Here is an 18863-nt window from a genome sequence, read left to right on the forward strand (position 1 = left end):
ATGGATCAGAGTTACAAAATTTTATAATCTTGTATAAAATGGCAGGGGTCATCATCCACTGAACCCAGGGACAACTGTTACCTCTTCTTTTTAAAAAATGTTAATCGTGGTAGCAGTGGAATGGGGCCAATGTGGCTAGTGAGCTTGGATTCATGGCCTGCTCACACAAATATCACCTAGTGATTAAAAGTTGGGTGAATCTCAAAAAAATTGGCTTGGATAAATATCCAAAAGTTTTTTGTAAGAGTACACACTTCAGGTTTGGGTTGTGCCACATATACCCTGAAAATGGCTTCTCACACTTCATTCCGCTGCCCTGACAGCCCCGACCAAACCCAACAAGAGCAGAAGTATGATAATGGTAAGAAAATTTTTAAAAAGATTTCAATTTCTGTAATAACCAGTGATGACAGGAGCTTCAGAAGACACTTGAATGGGGCTTGATTTTCAGTGTGGTTGCTCAGCATTTTCTGAAGATCAGGTCTCTTCAAGGCATCTTCAAGAGCCAAAATACATCCCTGTTTCCCTTGTAAATTTGAATTCACTGACAACTCTTTAATTCATACTAACAACAGGGAAGAGCTGCTGCCAGTTACCGCATTCTGTGGATTAGCAGGTCTGTCCCTTTCATTGGTTTTGTCTGCCCTTCCCAAAGACCCTGACGCAATCTCTCATGGAATTTTCCTGACAGTCCCATTATATACCATACGCTGACCCCAAAGTAGGATATCGTATATGATGATGTAGTATGCATAAATAAGAATCTTTAGATGGACTGTAGGTCAAGGTTCTACTTTAACTATCTGCCTTTACTCTTCTGTGTGACCCATCCTCTTAATATCAATAAAATAAAAACTTTCTTGCATCCATTTGTTCTCCTTGACCCTGGCCTATAGTCTATTGTAAGCTGTATTTTCACTGGCCTTTACTAGAGAACAGTTGGAAGCAAAAATGAAGAGAGCTTCCATTTTCATTGCTATATCGACACCCTGTTCTAGCGGACTAAAGCATGGGACTGAGAGCCAGGAATTCCTGAGTTTCAATCTCGGCTCCGGCAATGTATTATTTATTATTAATCATGTTTATTACGGTCATCCCTAATGGTCAGCCAAGAATGGAGACCCACTGGCTGTGCTGCCTTGTGAATATAGTCTCGGTGCCTCATTTACCCCATCTGTGACATGGGGATAAGGTGGAGTGGGGAGGCAGGGAAGAGGCATTTGAGTCTGGGCAGCACTTTGAAGTTGCAAGGCATGACCCGTTGATGGATTTCCGGCCAGGCCAGTGGATAATACTTTCCATCATTGCAAAATGATAATCATAATAATATAGGGCCTGATTCTCAGCTGCTGTTATAAAGCAGAGCTGTGTTGAAAGCCCAGATGCACAAAGATACTTTGGCACCTAAGCCCCAGTTTTGGCTGGGCTGTGATCCATAAAACTCCCACTGAACCTTATTCCAGACACCTACATTTTCAGGATAAGAGCTCCCAAGATGCCCATGTTTCAGCCCCCAGCCTCACATGCTGCTGCCTCCCTCTAGGTACGTGGCTGCCTATCTGCAGCCTAAGCCCCAGAGGGACTCATGAACCGGGGGATTCATGAACCAAAGGGACTCAGGAACACTGGCTATGGCCTGTGGATAATCCAAGTCTTGCAAATGTATCTTAACATTTCACAAGCTGGTCAAAAATATTTCCTATTTTGATGGCACTTCAGAATAGATGAGGTTCATTTTCCCCTGTTTTTCAACAAGCACTAATTTGTATTTGCAGCCAGGACTCAGACTCTGCTATGCAGCATCTTCACCCATCCATCTTACCTTCTGCTGTTAGGCCGCTGGGGCAGCAACCAGCACTGCTGGAGCACTGCTCTCGTAGAGAGGATACCAGCCCCTCCAGCTCCTCCAGTCTGCTCAGCAGATCCTTGATGTCAGGAGCAGCCACACAGCCACAAGCCCGGCGGGGGATGTTGATACGGTGTGTGAAGACAATCTGGTTCCCCTCATTCACCGTGTGCTCCTGGTAGGTCTTGCTTGGCTCAACCTGGGACTTCAAGTCTGTGTCCTCATTAGCTGAGTCCAAGTCCACGGAGCAGAGGGAGCCCATGGGTACGTTAATGTTGTAGACATGGTTAAAGACCACAGACTGGTTATCCTCTGGCAAGGTCACGTTTAACCCAGTCTCCCGCTTCTGCCGGATAATTCTCTTGATGAGCCCACCATTGACATGTTGATGTAGCAAAGCTATGATGGCACAGGTCAAAACCCGCATGGGAAACCCCATGGTGATATTCGGCTCTTTTGGGACACTGTTGGTTCCTTAATGCCGTTTTGCTTTCACAGTCCGGAGAAGAATTTGGAGATCCAGCTCAAACGAAAGAGGATTTCTCTTCTCTTCCTGATGTACGTTCCCCCTAGAACAACAATGAAAGTTGCCCAGAATGAGTTACCGCTGGACCTCCCAATTAAAGATCCATGATACTGAAAGTGCGGTGGCTTCAAAGAGTTCAGGAGCACCACTGCTGACATCAAGAGCCAGTCAGCTTCAAGTCACCGAGCTTGCATTTAAACACCACCACAATCCATCCCCTTCCATCCAAGACCCCGGTGCACTTGAGAATGAGTCCCCATTTTACAAGTGAACATGCCGAGACACAGAGAGTTTAAATGATTCACAGGGCCAAGAATGGAACCCGAAACTGCTGAGTCCCATACTGGACAAAAATTCTACCTGCCGTGCACACGTGTAAATTCCATTGCTGACAATAGGCACTGTGCATGTGCACCTGAAGTAAGAATCTGGCCCTCTGAAAGGAGTATGGTGAGCAGTAAGTTTGGGGGCTATTACTGAAGGATACTCTGTTTTTAAAAGGGTAAGAAGCAGAACTAGTCAAAACACAAAAATTAAGATGATTTCCTTTAAAAAACAAATGGAAATTCTACATTTTGATGTCATTCTAGTAAGAAACTAACAATACCTCCCTCCCCTCACCCAGCCACCAAGTGGTCTCAGCCTAAAAAGCATCAGGTCACTTGAGACCTAAATCACGTGTCATCCAACATGTCACAGCCACTAAGCCAATTTCAACAATTTCCCTTTATTTACAACAGACTTGGGGAGTGAGGGGGTAGAAAGGGGATCAGTGTCAAGGCTTACTGTGCTTCTTATATAGACCCCCCCCCCCCAAAAGGAATTCAGTGAAGTAAATGTGTACTCAGAAGAAGAGTCAAGCTTATGGGCTTCGATATCTTCTTCACAGCCACACTGGTTTACATTTGCTAAGGATCGAACCCATCATATATACTAGGAGAAACAGATATTAGTTCAAGTGTAGCAGGTATATTGCACTGTGTTGAGCTACATCCATCTTTCAGAAGGGTGGGACAACAGACAGGTGTGCTGGGGAGTAAGGATGGTAAATGGGAGAAGAAAAGAAAGAAAACAAAACTCCTTTGATACACCTGAGCCCTTCAAGAGAAAGAGAAAGCTTCACATATACACAGGTGTGAACAGGTCTTTTCAGCAATAGGCACCATTTTTCAATGTTTGATCTTTCATCAACTATCCATAAAGTACCTACTTTAGCCACGGCCACCTGGCTGGAATAGAACAGCCCTTCCCGCATGTCATTCTTTTTTAATTCACATCTCTCCCCCCCCCCCCGTCACTCCCCCGAATTTCAAGTGGGCTGACCTGGAGAGCAGATAAAAAAATAACTGCCCTGCAATCTTCTTCCATTCAGAACTAGCCCTTCTTCTGTCAGGCCAATGTATTCAATATACAATCACTACCTGATAAATACCTTAATTTTTGTGTTGCTTTCTATTCCCACAGAAGTCTTGTTAAATGGATAGATCAGTAGTTGGCCCATGACTGGATGTGACCTCTTTTTCTTTGTGTTGGTAACTGCCCAAACAGCAATAAAGACTCTGATACCCAAAGTTCTGATGGCAATAGATATCAGCTGGGTAACCAGCTTTCATGGCCCTTTGCCTCCCATAAAGTGTAGATATCAATTTTGTTTTCCCCATGCAATTCCAGCCACTTTCATAACAGGAGGACAAGAACACCCCAGCCCCCTTTACCCAGGTCCCTTTTTTGCATATACAAAGCAGAGCTCCCAAAGAGTGTGTTTTATATCTTTTTTTATTAGGAAATAAATCAGAACCACACGAGGTGCAACCACATCTCATTCTCTGTCTAGTAAACCATTCAGTTTTGAATAATTCTCCAGCACTTTCCCTGTTTATTCAAAAGTGTTTGAACCTAGCTTCCGCGCTGGAAAAAGTCACCAGGTAATTAATAATAGAGGTGGTCCTGAGGCAGACACTCCCAATGATTGGTGAAGTTCAGATGAGATCTGCATCTCAATTTGTGACCTAGGCCCATCCGCAAATGGGGCTCTTATTCATGCAAGTATCCCTATTAAGGGTAGTACTTAAAAATAGACTTACTTCATGCCCGTACTTGATTTCCAGTGAAGTCAGGATTTAACTAGATGCTTAAGCCCTTTCCTGACTTACACTTGAGGATCTCAAAGTGTCTTACAAATGATGAAGCTGAGATCCCAGGCATGCTATGTATTTTACTTCAAGACCTTGATTGTCTCACAAGCTATCTGTAGGTGTTTAGTGCTTCTTGGGAGAAGTCTATGTCAGATGTTAGCCATGTCTTGCCCAGTGTATAAGCAAAATTACTGTCCACGTTGACAACAAGATACTGAAGGACAAAAACCTAGCTACACTTAGGAACTGGCTGGTGAAAGGATCAACAACAGAGTGAAGGCTGGGATCTAGAAAGTGGACTTAGGCAGGTTGGTCTACAACCTTTCTTGATGTCTTCTGACTAACTTTCAGCTCGCTAGAATGAAGATGACATTATAGGGATATCATATTGACCTGTGTGTATTGGTCATTAGTTTGGAACACGCGTAGGGGAAGTAGGTGGACATAAGTAACTGGGTTATTAAGTTTGCAGTGATTAGAGCTAAAATCCAGCCTTTAGTATAACTACTCCCACAAGGCCTCAAACTAGTATAACAGGCCCCTAATCACAGAAAATAACCCAGTTCCTTATGTTCCTCTACTTGCTCCCATGCATGTTCCAAACTAGTAAACAATACTCACCAGTCAATATTATACCCCTATAATGTCATCCTAATTATATAGGATGTTTAAGGTTAGTCAGAAGACATCAGGAAAGTGAGACATCCAGCTCCTAACAGATTTCAAAAGGTTTGAGAACCTAAATCCTTTAGGCCTCTTGCAAAATCCCAGCCTAAAGGAATATGGATTCAGACTAATGCCCAAGGGATATGGCTCTGTGACAGTATTAATTGTGTCTTTGGAAGGTGGCTGCAAACTGTAAAACCTGTTTCCTTAGTGGGCCACTGTCACTCCACCATTGAAGAGTCACAAGATCATATATAGATTTATTAGAGGTATGTCAGACCCAACCAATTAAGCCTCCCTGCTGGAGGATGACACTGGAAGACTTCATCCCTACCGACATCTTTTTGACATTCTTCGGGGGTGGTCTGGAAGAAGCACTTCACTCTGCCTGAGTTGTGGTTGCTGTGCTTTGAAACAGAGCGCAGGATTCCAGTGTATCTTGGCTGATTCAGATCAGGTGTTTCTTGTCTGGTCTGACAAGGATCCGGCTTGGGAAGCTGAGTTCCTCACTTGGATCTGAGATCTTTCCTAATCTACCTGGCAATTTCCATACACTACTTCATCAATTATCTATTTTTTGGCTGAAACAACAAAGGCAATACTCCTCCCTGCAACTCCCATCCTTCAAGTATGTTTACCCAACAGTACTGGCCATTAGTGACCACCCACGAGCAGACGTTTAAAAAGGGAAGAGATGTAAAGCCATGGCAACCTGCAGCATTTGGTCTTTGTTTCCCTCCATCAACCCCCGCTCTGTGATGTTTCTTGTTGCTATGCAAGTCAGCATCCAAAGGTTACAGGCATATAATCCAATGTAGATATCTCTTAAATATTCTCCCATAGACCTCAAGGATTGAGATATTTGAATGTACAGCAGGTTATAAAGCTTGCAAGAGTTGGCAAAAGAGGGTCCAGATGAAACAGCCCTTATTCATCAAGTGCTCAATCCTGCTCTAATGCCAACAAAAAAACAAACAAACAAACTTGACAATGATTAGATAGCTAGTGGGTTGACCCCACTGTTTCTTTATGCTCCCTCATCTGTCTGTCTCCACTTACTGTCTCCGCTTAGGTAGGTCTACAACTGGAAAAAAAACAAACCAACCAGGAATGCAGTTTGCATTTTTACATGTTTTTTTATTAAAGACAATAATTGGCTTCTTAGCTAAAGTGTAATGAAATAGGACAAACATTTTGTTTCTGATTGGGAAAATAATCCCATCTGGACTGCAGGGTTATTTTTCTTTTCCCTTTCTTCCCATTCTTCACTAGTCTGTGTACTTTGCTGCAGACTTCATCCAGCTAACATATAGTAGAATCATGAAAAATAGCCACCACAATACACAATGCATTCTAGGCACAATTCTCTTTTGTGGTCTACACTGTGGGCTAGACTAATGCCTAGTTTACACTTGTTCTGCATACAGAAATCCCATCGACTCAACTGAGGGTTTCTGCAGGGAACAAATGTGACATGTAAAGACCAGGATTTGGGCCTAAAGGAATTGGTGGGGAAGGGGGAAAAGGGAAGAAAAAATTATGGCATAGGAATTACAAGGCAGAATATTTTCTAATCAGATCATCTTCTTAGAGACGTGCTCTTAAGCTTAGGTATGAATAAACCTGAGGCAGTATTTCAGCCTCTGGTTAGGATGGATATGCCAGTTTACAGATCTTGGAATAGCTTGACAAACAGGCACCAGCTTATAGCACCCAGCTTGATGTCAGATAAACACACACTGGGCCTGATTCTCCTCTGGCACTATGTTACTCCATTGACTTCAGTGCTCAATCCAGCCCATTGCTTGTAAAGCTGACAACACTGCTTAACTGATCAAAGCCATTCTCTTTACTTCACACTGAGTCAGATTTTCCTGGCCTGGGGTCAAATTTCCAAAAGCACCTAAGTGACTTAGAGATTAATTCTCATTGACTTAAATTCCTAAGCCGAAGGAGCTTTGGAAAATGTAACTTCTAATGTCCATAACCGGCAACTAAGCCACCAGGATTGAGGATGCAGGAGTTGTTAAAACACAATCCTCTGTTTCAGAGGCTCTCTACTGGTAGGCTGAAGACATTGCATAAAGATTTAGCAATAGAGTTGCCGTGGCAGCAGCATTGTACAGAAGATGGAAGAGAGTCATTGCAGACCATTTTGTTTTTCAAGGAAGGCATAAGATTAAGTGCTGCAGTAACCGGACCCAGAAGTTACAACAGCCTAAGCTATAGCCTCAACATCACACTGTTAGAGCCTTGGACATATGCTTAAGGAATTAAGAGAATTGCAGCCAGGCATTCAGAATACAGAGCAGAGGCCATGGCCAGAGTCCTGGTTTTTAACTTAAGCAAAGGGAACGTTAAAGCAACTTTTAACATGCCACTGGACCAGCTGAGGCAATGACGCACTGCAAAGGCAGCAGAGTTAACCTCTGGTGGAGGACGAAGAATCCTGCCTCAGTTTCAAACTAACCCTTCTGGCTGACTCAGAATTCCTATTGATAGGGTCCAGAAGGAAATAAGTATACATTCCATGAAAGAATGACTTGCTGACATTTGATGATTATGAGAAAAGAAATGGGGAATATTCCTAAAGAAACACTCAATCAAATATTGATCACCATCACTGAATAATAAATAATAATAATATACGATGGAAAGGAGATGGATTCTCCATAATACCAAGAAAAATAGCACTTTTCTTTTACATAGCAGTACCTTATCTCTGAGGATTTCAAAGCATCCTATTTTGGGGGGTGTTTTTTCACTTTTTTTAACATAGAAAACCTATCTTTTTAAGTGAAAATGGAAAATCATATTTACAGTGATTACAGAACCCAGGAGTCCTGACTCCCAGTAGTTGCTAAGGGAACACAATTAATATTTTCCAAAAAAGAAATTTGTTGGAAGCTACCAGGTATGAGGAGAAATGTATGGTGTCATAGCTTATAATTCTAGCATATCTTTCAGTTCATTTTGTAAATTCAGAAGAAGCAGCAGGACCACCAGACGATGTCTGGACACATGGTGATATAAATATGCAAACAACAACATTGTGTGGTTTTAATCAAGGCAGATTGCAGTGGTGAGGCACTGTAGGTGGTAATAAATATCTCTGCGGCACCTGCACTGAAGAAGGCAAAACCTGAGATGATTTCTTTAGATACCTGCCACATGTCATAATATGGAAATTAAATTCACAGATGTGCACACACACAGTTAGACCCATGCAGACACTTTCACTATCCCGAGAGGATTGGAACAAATAGTGTCAATGTATTTTATATTTTGCACATTTTGTTAAAATCTAGAGTGAAAATCTGCAGCTAGATCCTCAGCTGGCATAGAGGTGGTTACACATATTCTGTGGCACCCACTGGCACAGGAAGCATAAAATGGTGCACTTTGTACTCTGCTAACCACTGACTCCATAGCAGCCCTCTGAGGGTTATCGGGACTCAGAGCTTCTCAAACATGCACCAGCGGCTAATTTGGCCCCCAGTTACCCCAAAGATTGGGGTGCACAGAAAAGGGCAGCTGTCCATGTTTTGTGGTGTCCTCGTCTCTCTGTCTCTTTCCACCAAACAGGCATGGAAGCCTCATACTATGAATTGCCCTGCTCTGGGATATTTTCCCTTTGAGGACTTGAGAAAATGGTAAAGCTAAGGCACTTTCTAATGTGGGGCGAGTGACCTCATTCCCAAGGATTAGCACTGAAAAGTGCCTGCCAGGGTGGATTTTCACAAGGAAGAGCTTCAAAAGCCTCAACCCATCTAAAGGAAATCTGCTAATACCACCACCACTGTGCCAGGGCCCTTGACCTTGCATCATCTTCTCGAGCACAGCTCAGCCAGGGAGTAGAGGGCATTGAAATGTTTTAAAGAAAGTAAGATTCTGTGGGTATAGAGGCTTTTGAAGCAGCCGCGCAACAAGTGAACGGTTCTGAGCTAATCATGTCTCCTCACTGCTGCTGTACGTTCGAGCCTAGAAAAATGCTGTCTGTTTCCACCGGAGATCCAAAAGGGCCCAAGAACCCAGTGGGAAACTTTTAGTGCAAAACAGACTAAATGAAATTACTCCAGGGAGCTGAAATGATTATTCGTAACAACAGTCCTTGACTGCCTCTATGCTGCAGCCTTCCCAGAGCAGTGTGTGTGCGTGTGTGGGGAGATCATCAATGCAAAATCATTGCATCTTTTCCTTTGGCTGCCATCTGATTTGTTCTGAAGGGGAAGGGTTTTAGGAAGGATGACTCAAGCCACTTCAGAAAGTCTTAGTGAGTTATGGACCGTAAGGATGTAGTGAAATTGTGTGCAGTCATGTTTTCCACATAGCTCAGCCCTTAGCAGCTCCCAGTGTTCTCACTGGGAATCCCTGGCTGCTAAGTTATTTAGAATATCCAGTAATTAGTCCTTCTACCTTATGGAAGACCCTTACACCGGGCTGAATCTCCAGAGTCCAAATAGGAAACAGGGAAAGCAACAGTGTGTGAGAGAGAGAAATAGTGATTCCCTCACTCACAGAAGTTCTATCTATCTATATATTGATAAATCAGGGACGTTACACCCCACATTCTTCATAGAAATATGGTTATTATATAAATATGGCTTAACTAAGATACATTTTACTACTGTGTGTGTATCTGGGGGAGACACACCAGATGACCGGCCATCCCAGCCTTGGTGAGCCATTAGGAGGGAACAATATAACTGTGAAGATACTAATCTTTCTCCATCAGAGCCATCCTGGGGCATAGCTGTGACACTACCAGGTCAGGTGGTCCTGTCACCTGATACAAAATACCATCTTGACACTGCTCGTACTTTTCCTGTGTAGGGGGATGGGGATCAAACAAAGGATTCCCACTTTAGGTAAATCCTTTTAAGGGCTGGGGAGGGGGTTGATAGGAACTCTCCTCCATTGCCTACCCAAGAATAAGGACTGCTGAAAGAACCTGAATGGACAAATGAACTAACCTGAAGGGAAAGGCAGGAGTGAATCCAGACTGAGACAGGGGTCCAGTCTGTAAGAAAAAAAAAATAACTGGAACTCTGAAACTCTGCAACTTACCTAAAATAATATTTAGGGTAAGAAATTACTTCTTGAAACCAGTCTTTTTAAGATCTAAAGCTTAGTATGTGTGTTTTGTTTTATCTACTCAGTAATCTGCTTTGTTCTGTTTGCTATCCCTTATAATTACTTAAAATCTGCCTTTTATAGGTAATAAATTTGTTTTGTTTATTATCAAACTCAGTTTGTGCAATTTCCAATGGTGAGGAGGAAGAAGTTGTGCATCTCTCTCTTCACATTGAGGGAGATGGCAAATTTTTATGAGCTTGCGCTGTGCAAATCTTTGTATACAGTGCAAGACAGTATTATTTTGGGTTTATTTCCCAAAAGGGGTGTGACTGTGAGTGTTGGGTGAATCCTCACTCTCACAGCTGACTTTAGTCCATGTCTGCAGCTGGCTGTGGCCCTACCTGTGTGCTGCAAGAGGCCGGAGAGCCTAATTCAGCAAAACCGGGAGAGGGAATCCAGGCTGGTAGAGCAGGAGGGGCTCTATGAAACCCCAGTACATCAGGTAGCACCTTAAAGGTGGGCAACCCATCACAAGGTCCATCAATGGCTATTAGCCAGGATGGGCAGGGATGGTAGCCCTAGTCTCTGTCTGCCAGAAGCTGGGAATGGGTGACGGGGGATGGATCACCTGATGACTACTTGTTCTGTTTATTCCCTTTGAAGTATCTGACATTGATCACTGTTGCAAAACAGGATACTGGGCTAGATGAACCTTTGGTCTGACCTGATATGGCTGTTCTTATGTTCTTCACCTATATTTAACCCAGCGTAGTTCTTTGTTCTCCGTACAGTAATTGGACCACACAAAAAGGTTCAGTTTTCCACTGCCTACAACCTGATGGGCCTAGTTCTTTAGATCAAGCAAGCTAAACTCAAGCTTTGAATCTAGACATTTTGAGTTCTATCTCTGTGAACATCATCATCAAGTAACTCTCTTGGGGTTTTCTATAGCAGCCACCAAATACTCTAATGAAGTATTTGATCCACTATTTGCAAAGAAAAGAGAGAGAAACCTGAATAGAAATTCAAGATCCAAAGAAGCCAAGATTGCTGATCCAGATTCAATGGCCCCCTTCTTTCTAATGGACAGGAAGCAAAAGGACAGATCTGAAGCTCTCAAAACTCAGCTCCAAATGTATAGGTTGAATCCATCTCTAGAAATTCAGTGTAAGAAATACATTTGCTGAAATGTTCTTACTTTGAGGAGAAATCCATAAGGAATGAAAAAGAGAGAGAGAACAGCCTTCAGTTTTCTGCTTATCAGAACACCATGTCAGGCACTGTCACACTGAAATGCAGGCAGCAGCCAGTTGGAAGGAAATTACATGTTCCCAGTTTAGGCAAGTCACATCATGTGCCATTATGTTATCAAGTGTCATCTTGGATTAAGCCCCAAATCAGCCAACACTCTCTCAGATGTGGTGACCCATTTGTGGGGTAAGGAGTCAAAAAGCATTGCTGTAGGAGGTGACTTTCATGAAGTGGCACACAGCAGATCCAGCTGCATCAGACAGGATGCAAGAAAAGCTCGGCCTCGCATCTTCATGGTTACACAAGCAGAAAAGTATGACATGCTAAGTCCAAGAACCATTGCTCTCAGCTTGCCCCAGGCACTAACATGGGACAAAGACACAGGAACATGAGGAAAGCAGTTGGGGAAAAAATAAGAATGGATGGAAAATGCATTCATTTAACTAAAGGGATGAAGGGCTGAAATGCAAGGTTCTGTGGGCCCTTAATTCCTGTTATTACTAGAATATTTCAATGATGCCCAGAGACCCCATGAGAGAGACACTTCCCTGTTCCAAAGAGCTTGCAGTTACAATGGACAAGGAAAGTGTTATTACTCCCATTTGAAAGATGGAGAACTGAGGCACACAGAGGCCTGGCCTGGGGCACGTCTACATTGCCCTGCAGTTTGGACTCTGGGGGCGTGAACTGCAGCATGCACCAAACAGCTGTGCTATGACTCCCCAGGGTGGGCTGCAGGTACAAACTTAAACGTCCTGAGTTTGCACTGACATAGTTCTCTACAAACAGGACTATAAGTGTGAACTAGGGACCTTTAACTTTGTGCCCACAGCATCCACATGGAGGAGTTAGAGTGCAGCACTTCAATGCAGGCTGCAGTTCACATCCCGGTAGCAACTCCAAACTGTGGGGCAGTGAAGAAATACCCTTAGTGAATTACTCAAGGCAATACAAGTTTCTGACAAAGCTGGAAATAAACCCAAGTGTCTTCAGTCTTACTCCAGTACATTAAAACACAAGATCACCCTTTTTGTCTTGCATCTGAGGTCTCAACCTCCTACAGGCGGCACTCAGAACCTCTCAGTATCAAGCCCAAGTTCTAAACCCTCATTTTCATGTTCCTGCCTTTACAGCTTAAATAGCTCTTATTTGAAGGACAAATTGAGGCTTTTGTTTGATGTGGATAAATGTCTACAATGAAGGGCTTTGGCTATATCCTGCAGTCATCTGTGTTTCATCTCGCTTTGGCACAGCTGTTATTGACCCAGATGGTCACATTTACCAAGGTCCTCCTTAACAACTCCCAGATCTTGTCCATTTTCCATGGACAGAATGGAAAATGATTTGCACCCTCAAGTTGGGGTTAATTTTTGTGCAGTAAAGGAAGGGTTATATGTGCAAAATGCATGCACCATAAATGTTGGCGGTGAAATTATGGAAACCTCATTCCTTCCAAAATGACTTAGAGGACCTCCTGACTTAGAGTTTCTCAACAACCACTCTCTGGGCCGGCCCCGGTCCCAGAGATCTCCCTGACACAGTTTAGGAAGGCAGCAACCCTGCCCTTGGTATAAAAATTGTTGAGAAACACTGTGCTAGCGCACTTAAGATAAATAAAGGAAGCTGGGGGAGGCTATAAATAGGCCCTGATGTTTATGTTGATTGTTTCCAAACAGCCTCCATATCAGAGAGTAGCAATATCATAGCAGCAAACAAACTCTTTTTTGACCCATTGAGTGCCTGGGGTCTTGTTCTAAGCGCAGCTCAGCTGGACCTGAGGATTAAGCTCCTCAACTCCAAGCACTGGATAATATTTGTCCTTCTTCGAACTGGGCTGTATTTATTCTCCCAGCCCTCCACCACTGGATTCTATTCCTCCACCTCTACTAAGGCAAAAGGCACAGAAGGTTTTAGGCACACAACACTGGCTTCCTATGGGAGTTGAGCAGTTAGCTGCTATTTCTGCAACTAAAAATCTCCCCCCTATTTATCAGCTTGGGGTTTTACACTTTATCTCATTTGGTAGTCACTGGCTTTGCAAAATCATTCCTCTCACTTATGCCTGTTCTTGTTCTACCACTCATTTTTTTTCATATAGGTCTTGGCCCTTTTCTTTTCCCTTCAGCAGTTTCTTGTGATTTTCAACAAGGGAATAGCTGTACAGTTTCTGCTTTACAGTTCCTACTGTGTATCATCCTGGAATTAAACCATTAAGATTAATATTCGCCTCCAGCCCTCCTGTCTTGAATGACTGCGGAGAAAATTTTGCCAAGGGTGTTTTGGAAGGAGTGTAAATTAATTGTTTTGTGTACAATTTTGAATTTAGAAGAGTCTTGTATTACAAAGGCATCAGCGTGACATTACCATGAAGGGAAAGAAAACACTAAAGCCAGTATCTGTAAACAATGTGAAAGGAACTGTAGTAAATTCTGAGTCATAAAGCACCCCCAGATCCCCCTGAGAGACCAAATCTACTGTAGTACAACAGCAATTTCTAAAACTAGAATCTATTATTGCATTCCAAACCACTGTTTTCAGGAGGTTTGTACTCTCAACTATAGAAACTCATCCTAGGCTTACCCATGTCATTCAAGATTCCAGACAGAGAACATATGTTTCCAAATTAAACATTCGGTTTGGAATTTTTTCAATAGAGGCAGTTTGTGGATTAGACATGGGTTTTTTTCCAACATCAACAGCACAGAAATCATATTCAAATCTATAAAATATTAGATTTGATGAACAATTGCTTGCAACTTAAATAGAAAATAAAGCTAACTGGCCAAGATACAGTTGGGAAAAAATGATAGTAGAAAATGTGCAATAAATAGATTTCATAAAGGCTTTGAGTGCATGCTTCTTTGGGACTCCATGACTGCTGATCTGCATTCCAGGTAAATGCAGTCTGACATCTTAGCAGTCCATCAATTTCAATGAATTCAGAAGAAGGTTGGGTTTTGGGGATAAGGCACTAAACTGGGACTCAGGAAATTTGGGTTACTTTTCAATTACTGGTATAATCTTGAGCAAGTCAGTTAGGCTGGGATTTTCAAAGGAGCTTAAGGGATTTAGGCACTCAAATCCCATTGAAAATGAATGAGAGTTGTTTGCCAAACTCCCTAGGACCCTTTGAAATGTTCAATCTTTGACATCTCCATGGCTCAGTTCCCGGTCTGCACAATACATACGAGGCTGTTTGGGTCAGGGACTGTCTCTTTATGTATGTACAGCACCTAGCACAATCGGACCTTGATCTTAATTGAGAGGCCACTAGGTGCTACTGTAATACAAAGACAACTAACAATGTGGCTTGGAGTGACTACAGTTAGTGACAAAAGGGTTAATAACATTCAGGATATGCCATCTAAATAGGTAGCTAGCACAGAAGACAAGAACAGTGGAGCAGAGGGCAGATGAGATGTCTTTGGAAAATACAGACTCTGATAGTTCTTTCAATGCTGAAATTGACTACCACGGTGGTTAGGATTGCTGGGTATAAGATACTCTTGTTAAAGCCTTGCCTGCGTAATTATTTATAGAATAGGCTTGAATGCTTCCTTTGGAGCCCTTCCAGAATCTGGACACTCTTGGAGGAAATTAAACAACAGATCTGTGTTTAACATTATTAAATTGAGATTAGGGTAGCGTAGGGCTTCATGATGCCATGTGGGAGATCTTGGATTGAATATCATTCTGCATCCACCACAATGCCCCCAGTGCCAGAGTATTGGAGGGGCACCGATCCACTCCATAAAGGGAGGCAGATGCTGAGAGGGGTTGCCTTCTCCTTTCCAACAGCTCTGGCTGACTGAGGAGTAGCATTCTGCCAGCATAAACACCAAAAAAGGCCCATACGGAGTCTGTAGTTTGCAGGATATTAATCCTTGCCTGTCCTTTGCAGCCTTAAGGATAGCAGCTGTAATGTGGCATCCAGAGCACGAGGGAATCCAGACTGGATGCTGATAACCCATGGTCTGTGTGTGCGCCTATATATGAAAACTCCAAAAGCAGCAGCACTTTCTCCCCTTCATAGTTCAAACCATCTGAACTATGATGGTCTTTGCTCTTTGACATGGACTGCAGAATTCCGGCCCGTCTGGATTCATCCATCAGGAATTTTCTCTGATCCTGAGAGGACTGAATTTGGGGAGATACGTTTCCTAATGAAATCTCAGGTCTTTCTTTCCTGCTTTTGCCCAGGTGAGCACAGAGTAGAGAGGATACGTGCGAGGAGACACTTGCTGGGCACACTCCCAATCCTTGTGATCAGGGAGCACAAGGAACATTCTTGTCTCATGCCTATAGCAGCTCTAGCTTCCTCAGAGCTGAGGAGAGGAGAGAGGGTGGAAACTATGGCCACCAGCCCCACTTCGCACAAGCCAGCAGAAGCAGTGGAATGGATGTTGCACCCTTCCAAAGGATGCAGCAGCAATTGCACACCTACTGCTCTGCTGGAGTCCATCAGACACACACCTATCCTCCTGGAGCGGCAGCTGGGTAGTGTGACTCTGCAGTGCCCCCTATGGAGGACTGTTGTTTAAAGCTACACTTTAGCCCCTAAGGTTTTTGGAACTCACCTTCCCCCCTAAAAGGAATTCACAGGCATGTCTTGATTTGTTGTAAACTTATCAACTCACACTCTTAGGGCTCACATTATCATTGATATCAATAGGAAAGTTGACAGACAGAGCACGGACCTGCAGAGTCCTTTATCACAACAACACGCATTAGATGTCCAATGCAACATCCATCGAAGACTTCCGTTGAGTTGATCAGGCCCAGGAGAAGAGCTTTAGATGTATCCTTGAATCTCCAGCCTGCTCTTGATTTGCATCAGACCCATCAGGTTGCGTTGCATTTAATATTTATGTGAAGAAGTATCTGATGTGGCATTATGGTAACAGTTATGTTTAGCCATCTGCATTGTGCCCCATTCCTAAACACAGAAATGAACAAGCTTCTAATAACTTCTCTCTGATGCCACTGGAATTAAAGACAATTAATTAAGCTCTGGATAAATAGAGATAATCCTTTACGGACGTGTCTCCATAATTCAGAATTAGCTCATGACTTTGTGTTTGAGCCCTCATGTAATGCATTGTTAATTGTGTATAATTAGAGCGAAATAATTGATGTATCTCAGTCTGTGTTACTTCATTAACAGGAGATGGCAGATCCATTGCTTTCCAGTGTTTTCCTGGGCTCCTTGCTATGGAGAGTCCTGCTTACACCAAATGTGCCTCCAACTGGCAACACAGTGGGATGTTGCCACGCCACTTCATTGTGCAGTTTCTGTCCAAGCACTGAGGTATGTTGTTCAATTACTGTAAAAGCCCTTTGTCCCTATTCTTAATGACACACTTGTACAATCAAGGCTCTATGGAGCCGAGCCTAGGAGCTTGGTGCTCCATACCTCTCTCACTCATGCCCAAGTGTTAAGCAAAATCTGGGTCCTCATACCCAGAGGCTGGGATTTGCAACCCCCCTGGGCCATTCAAATACTCTACTGGCATCCAAATCCCCTAGGCTGTTCCTTCAAAAAAAAAAAATCTCAGCCACATTGTACAAGAGCCAGAAGCCACTAGTGCTGACAGCAGCACACGTAGCCAGTCAGGCAGGACCCTGTGTGTGTGGGAGGAGCACATGCTGCACCCTGGTAAAAGGGTAGCTGCTGCTGCTGTGTGCACTCCCCCAAAAATCCACAGAGGCACTGAGCCTGGAGTTTCAATATTCCAAGCACCCAGGACAACCAACAAAGTCAATAGAGCCTGACGTGCTCTAGGAACTGCCGCTGGTCCTCAGCCCCTCCAGTGAGGGCAGTGGCTGTAAGCAAAGGTCCAGCGAGAAGCCTGTGAATGCCTGGCAGGGAAACTAACTAGGGAGATCTGCCTTGTGGTTTGCATTTCCATACATGTTTAATCTCAGCATGCACGGAAGACATTGGTAAAGTCTTTTCCCTGCTGGGGAGGATGGAGGGTGGGGAGGGGGAGAGGGGATGAATGAGCTTCCTTGCAAAGCAAGCCTACCATTGATTTTAGGTGAGCAACCAAGTCTGAGTTCATGTAATCAAATAATCCTGTCGATGAGGTCATGTGCTCCTCTGAAGGGGCTTCTTTGTGCCTCCATGCTAGTTAGCAACGCTTTGTCTGTTATCAAGCATTTGATTCCACACACACAAAAGCAGGGTCTTTTTAAAAAGTCTCAGGAAGAAGCGAATAAATACATTGGCTTTTCTTTGACGTTGTTTTATTCAAAGTAGGCAAAGAGGAACCAGACGGGAAAGGGGACACAAAAAAGGGTTGCATTGTTCACAGATGATCAGCAATGCTCAAAATCCTAATCTATTTTAGGGGTTTCTATTGCACTCATCACTGTAGCAGATCATGATACACATTTATATAGCATATTCCAGCCTGAAGGATCTACTCTTTCCAAATTGTACATATTTTAGAGGAGTTATTCCACACCACCACTGAAATGAGGTCACCTCGGGGTTGGACACAGCATTCCATCTGCACTTGCGGAATCCGAATTCAAACTAAGGATTTGGGATTTTTTTTTGAGGTAGACCAATTGCAATTTGCCCAATTTGTACTTTGACCTGCACACTAAGGTTAACGCTTCTCCTCTCAGACTGGAACGAGAACTGTGTGAATAAAGGATTTTTCAGTTCTGAAGTAAAAAAAAATAGTGTTTTTGAAAATAAACATTTCCTAACATTTCAGCAAATTGGAAAAAAAATTAAAAAAGTTTGGATCAAATGAAATACTCAATTCCAATCATTGAAAATATGTTTGGAATTTTTAAAACAACAATCAAAGGAACTTTTGAAATAAAAAGAAGTAATTTAAAACAAAAAAAAATAGGAATGTTTTGAAATTTTCAGCATTGTTTGGTTTTCCCTAAGCAATTTGGAAAGAGCAGCACAAATTTGCAAAATGTTTTGGTGTTGCCAAATCTGAATTTTTCACCAAAGAAAAGTTTCACATGAAAATCAGCACCCAGCTGTAAGTGAAAGACTCTGACTACATCTCAGATGGCTTTTTCAGGAGCACGGTGCCCTTTAACACCAGGCTGGGAATGTGGCTCATTAAGAGGGAAGAGAGAACCATACTGAATTGCTAGCAGCACTTCCTACAACATCTAGCTTTTCCTCCAAGGAGTAATGTCTTTACTCAGGTCCGACTCCAGCCATGCTTAGCTAATGAAGTCTAACAGGATCAGAGTCCCAAGCAGTGCAGAAAGTAGTTGTTTTACTATATTTTACCTAAAAGAATTCAGGACAAAGATACAGGGAGGTTGTAAAACACCTGCTGTTAAACATCTGTACTTAGTAGAATTGTACCACTTCCCATCAGTAATT

The 18863-nt window shown here is 43.0% G+C and overlaps 1 protein-coding gene across 4 annotated transcripts in view; it reads right to left on the reverse strand.

Annotated features, from left to right (window-relative positions):
* The window catches only part of TNC (tenascin C), a 94697-nt gene that overhangs the window by 58795 nt on the left and 17039 nt on the right, over nt 1-18863 (reverse strand). For all 4 annotated transcript variants that reach the window (XM_030535649.1, XM_030535647.1, XM_030535646.1 and 1 more), the window contains exon 2: nt 1823-2415. In XM_030535649.1, coding sequence (XP_030391509.1) covers nt 1823-2285 — 463 coding nt within the window. In that variant the 5' untranslated portion in view covers nt 2286-2415. The remainder of the gene's footprint in view (nt 1-1822; nt 2416-18863) is intronic.

This window comes from Gopherus evgoodei, chromosome 16 (genome assembly GCF_007399415.2).
Source record: "Gopherus evgoodei ecotype Sinaloan lineage chromosome 16, rGopEvg1_v1.p, whole genome shotgun sequence".
In the NCBI taxonomy this organism is placed as follows: Eukaryota; Metazoa; Chordata; order Testudines; family Testudinidae; genus Gopherus; species Gopherus evgoodei.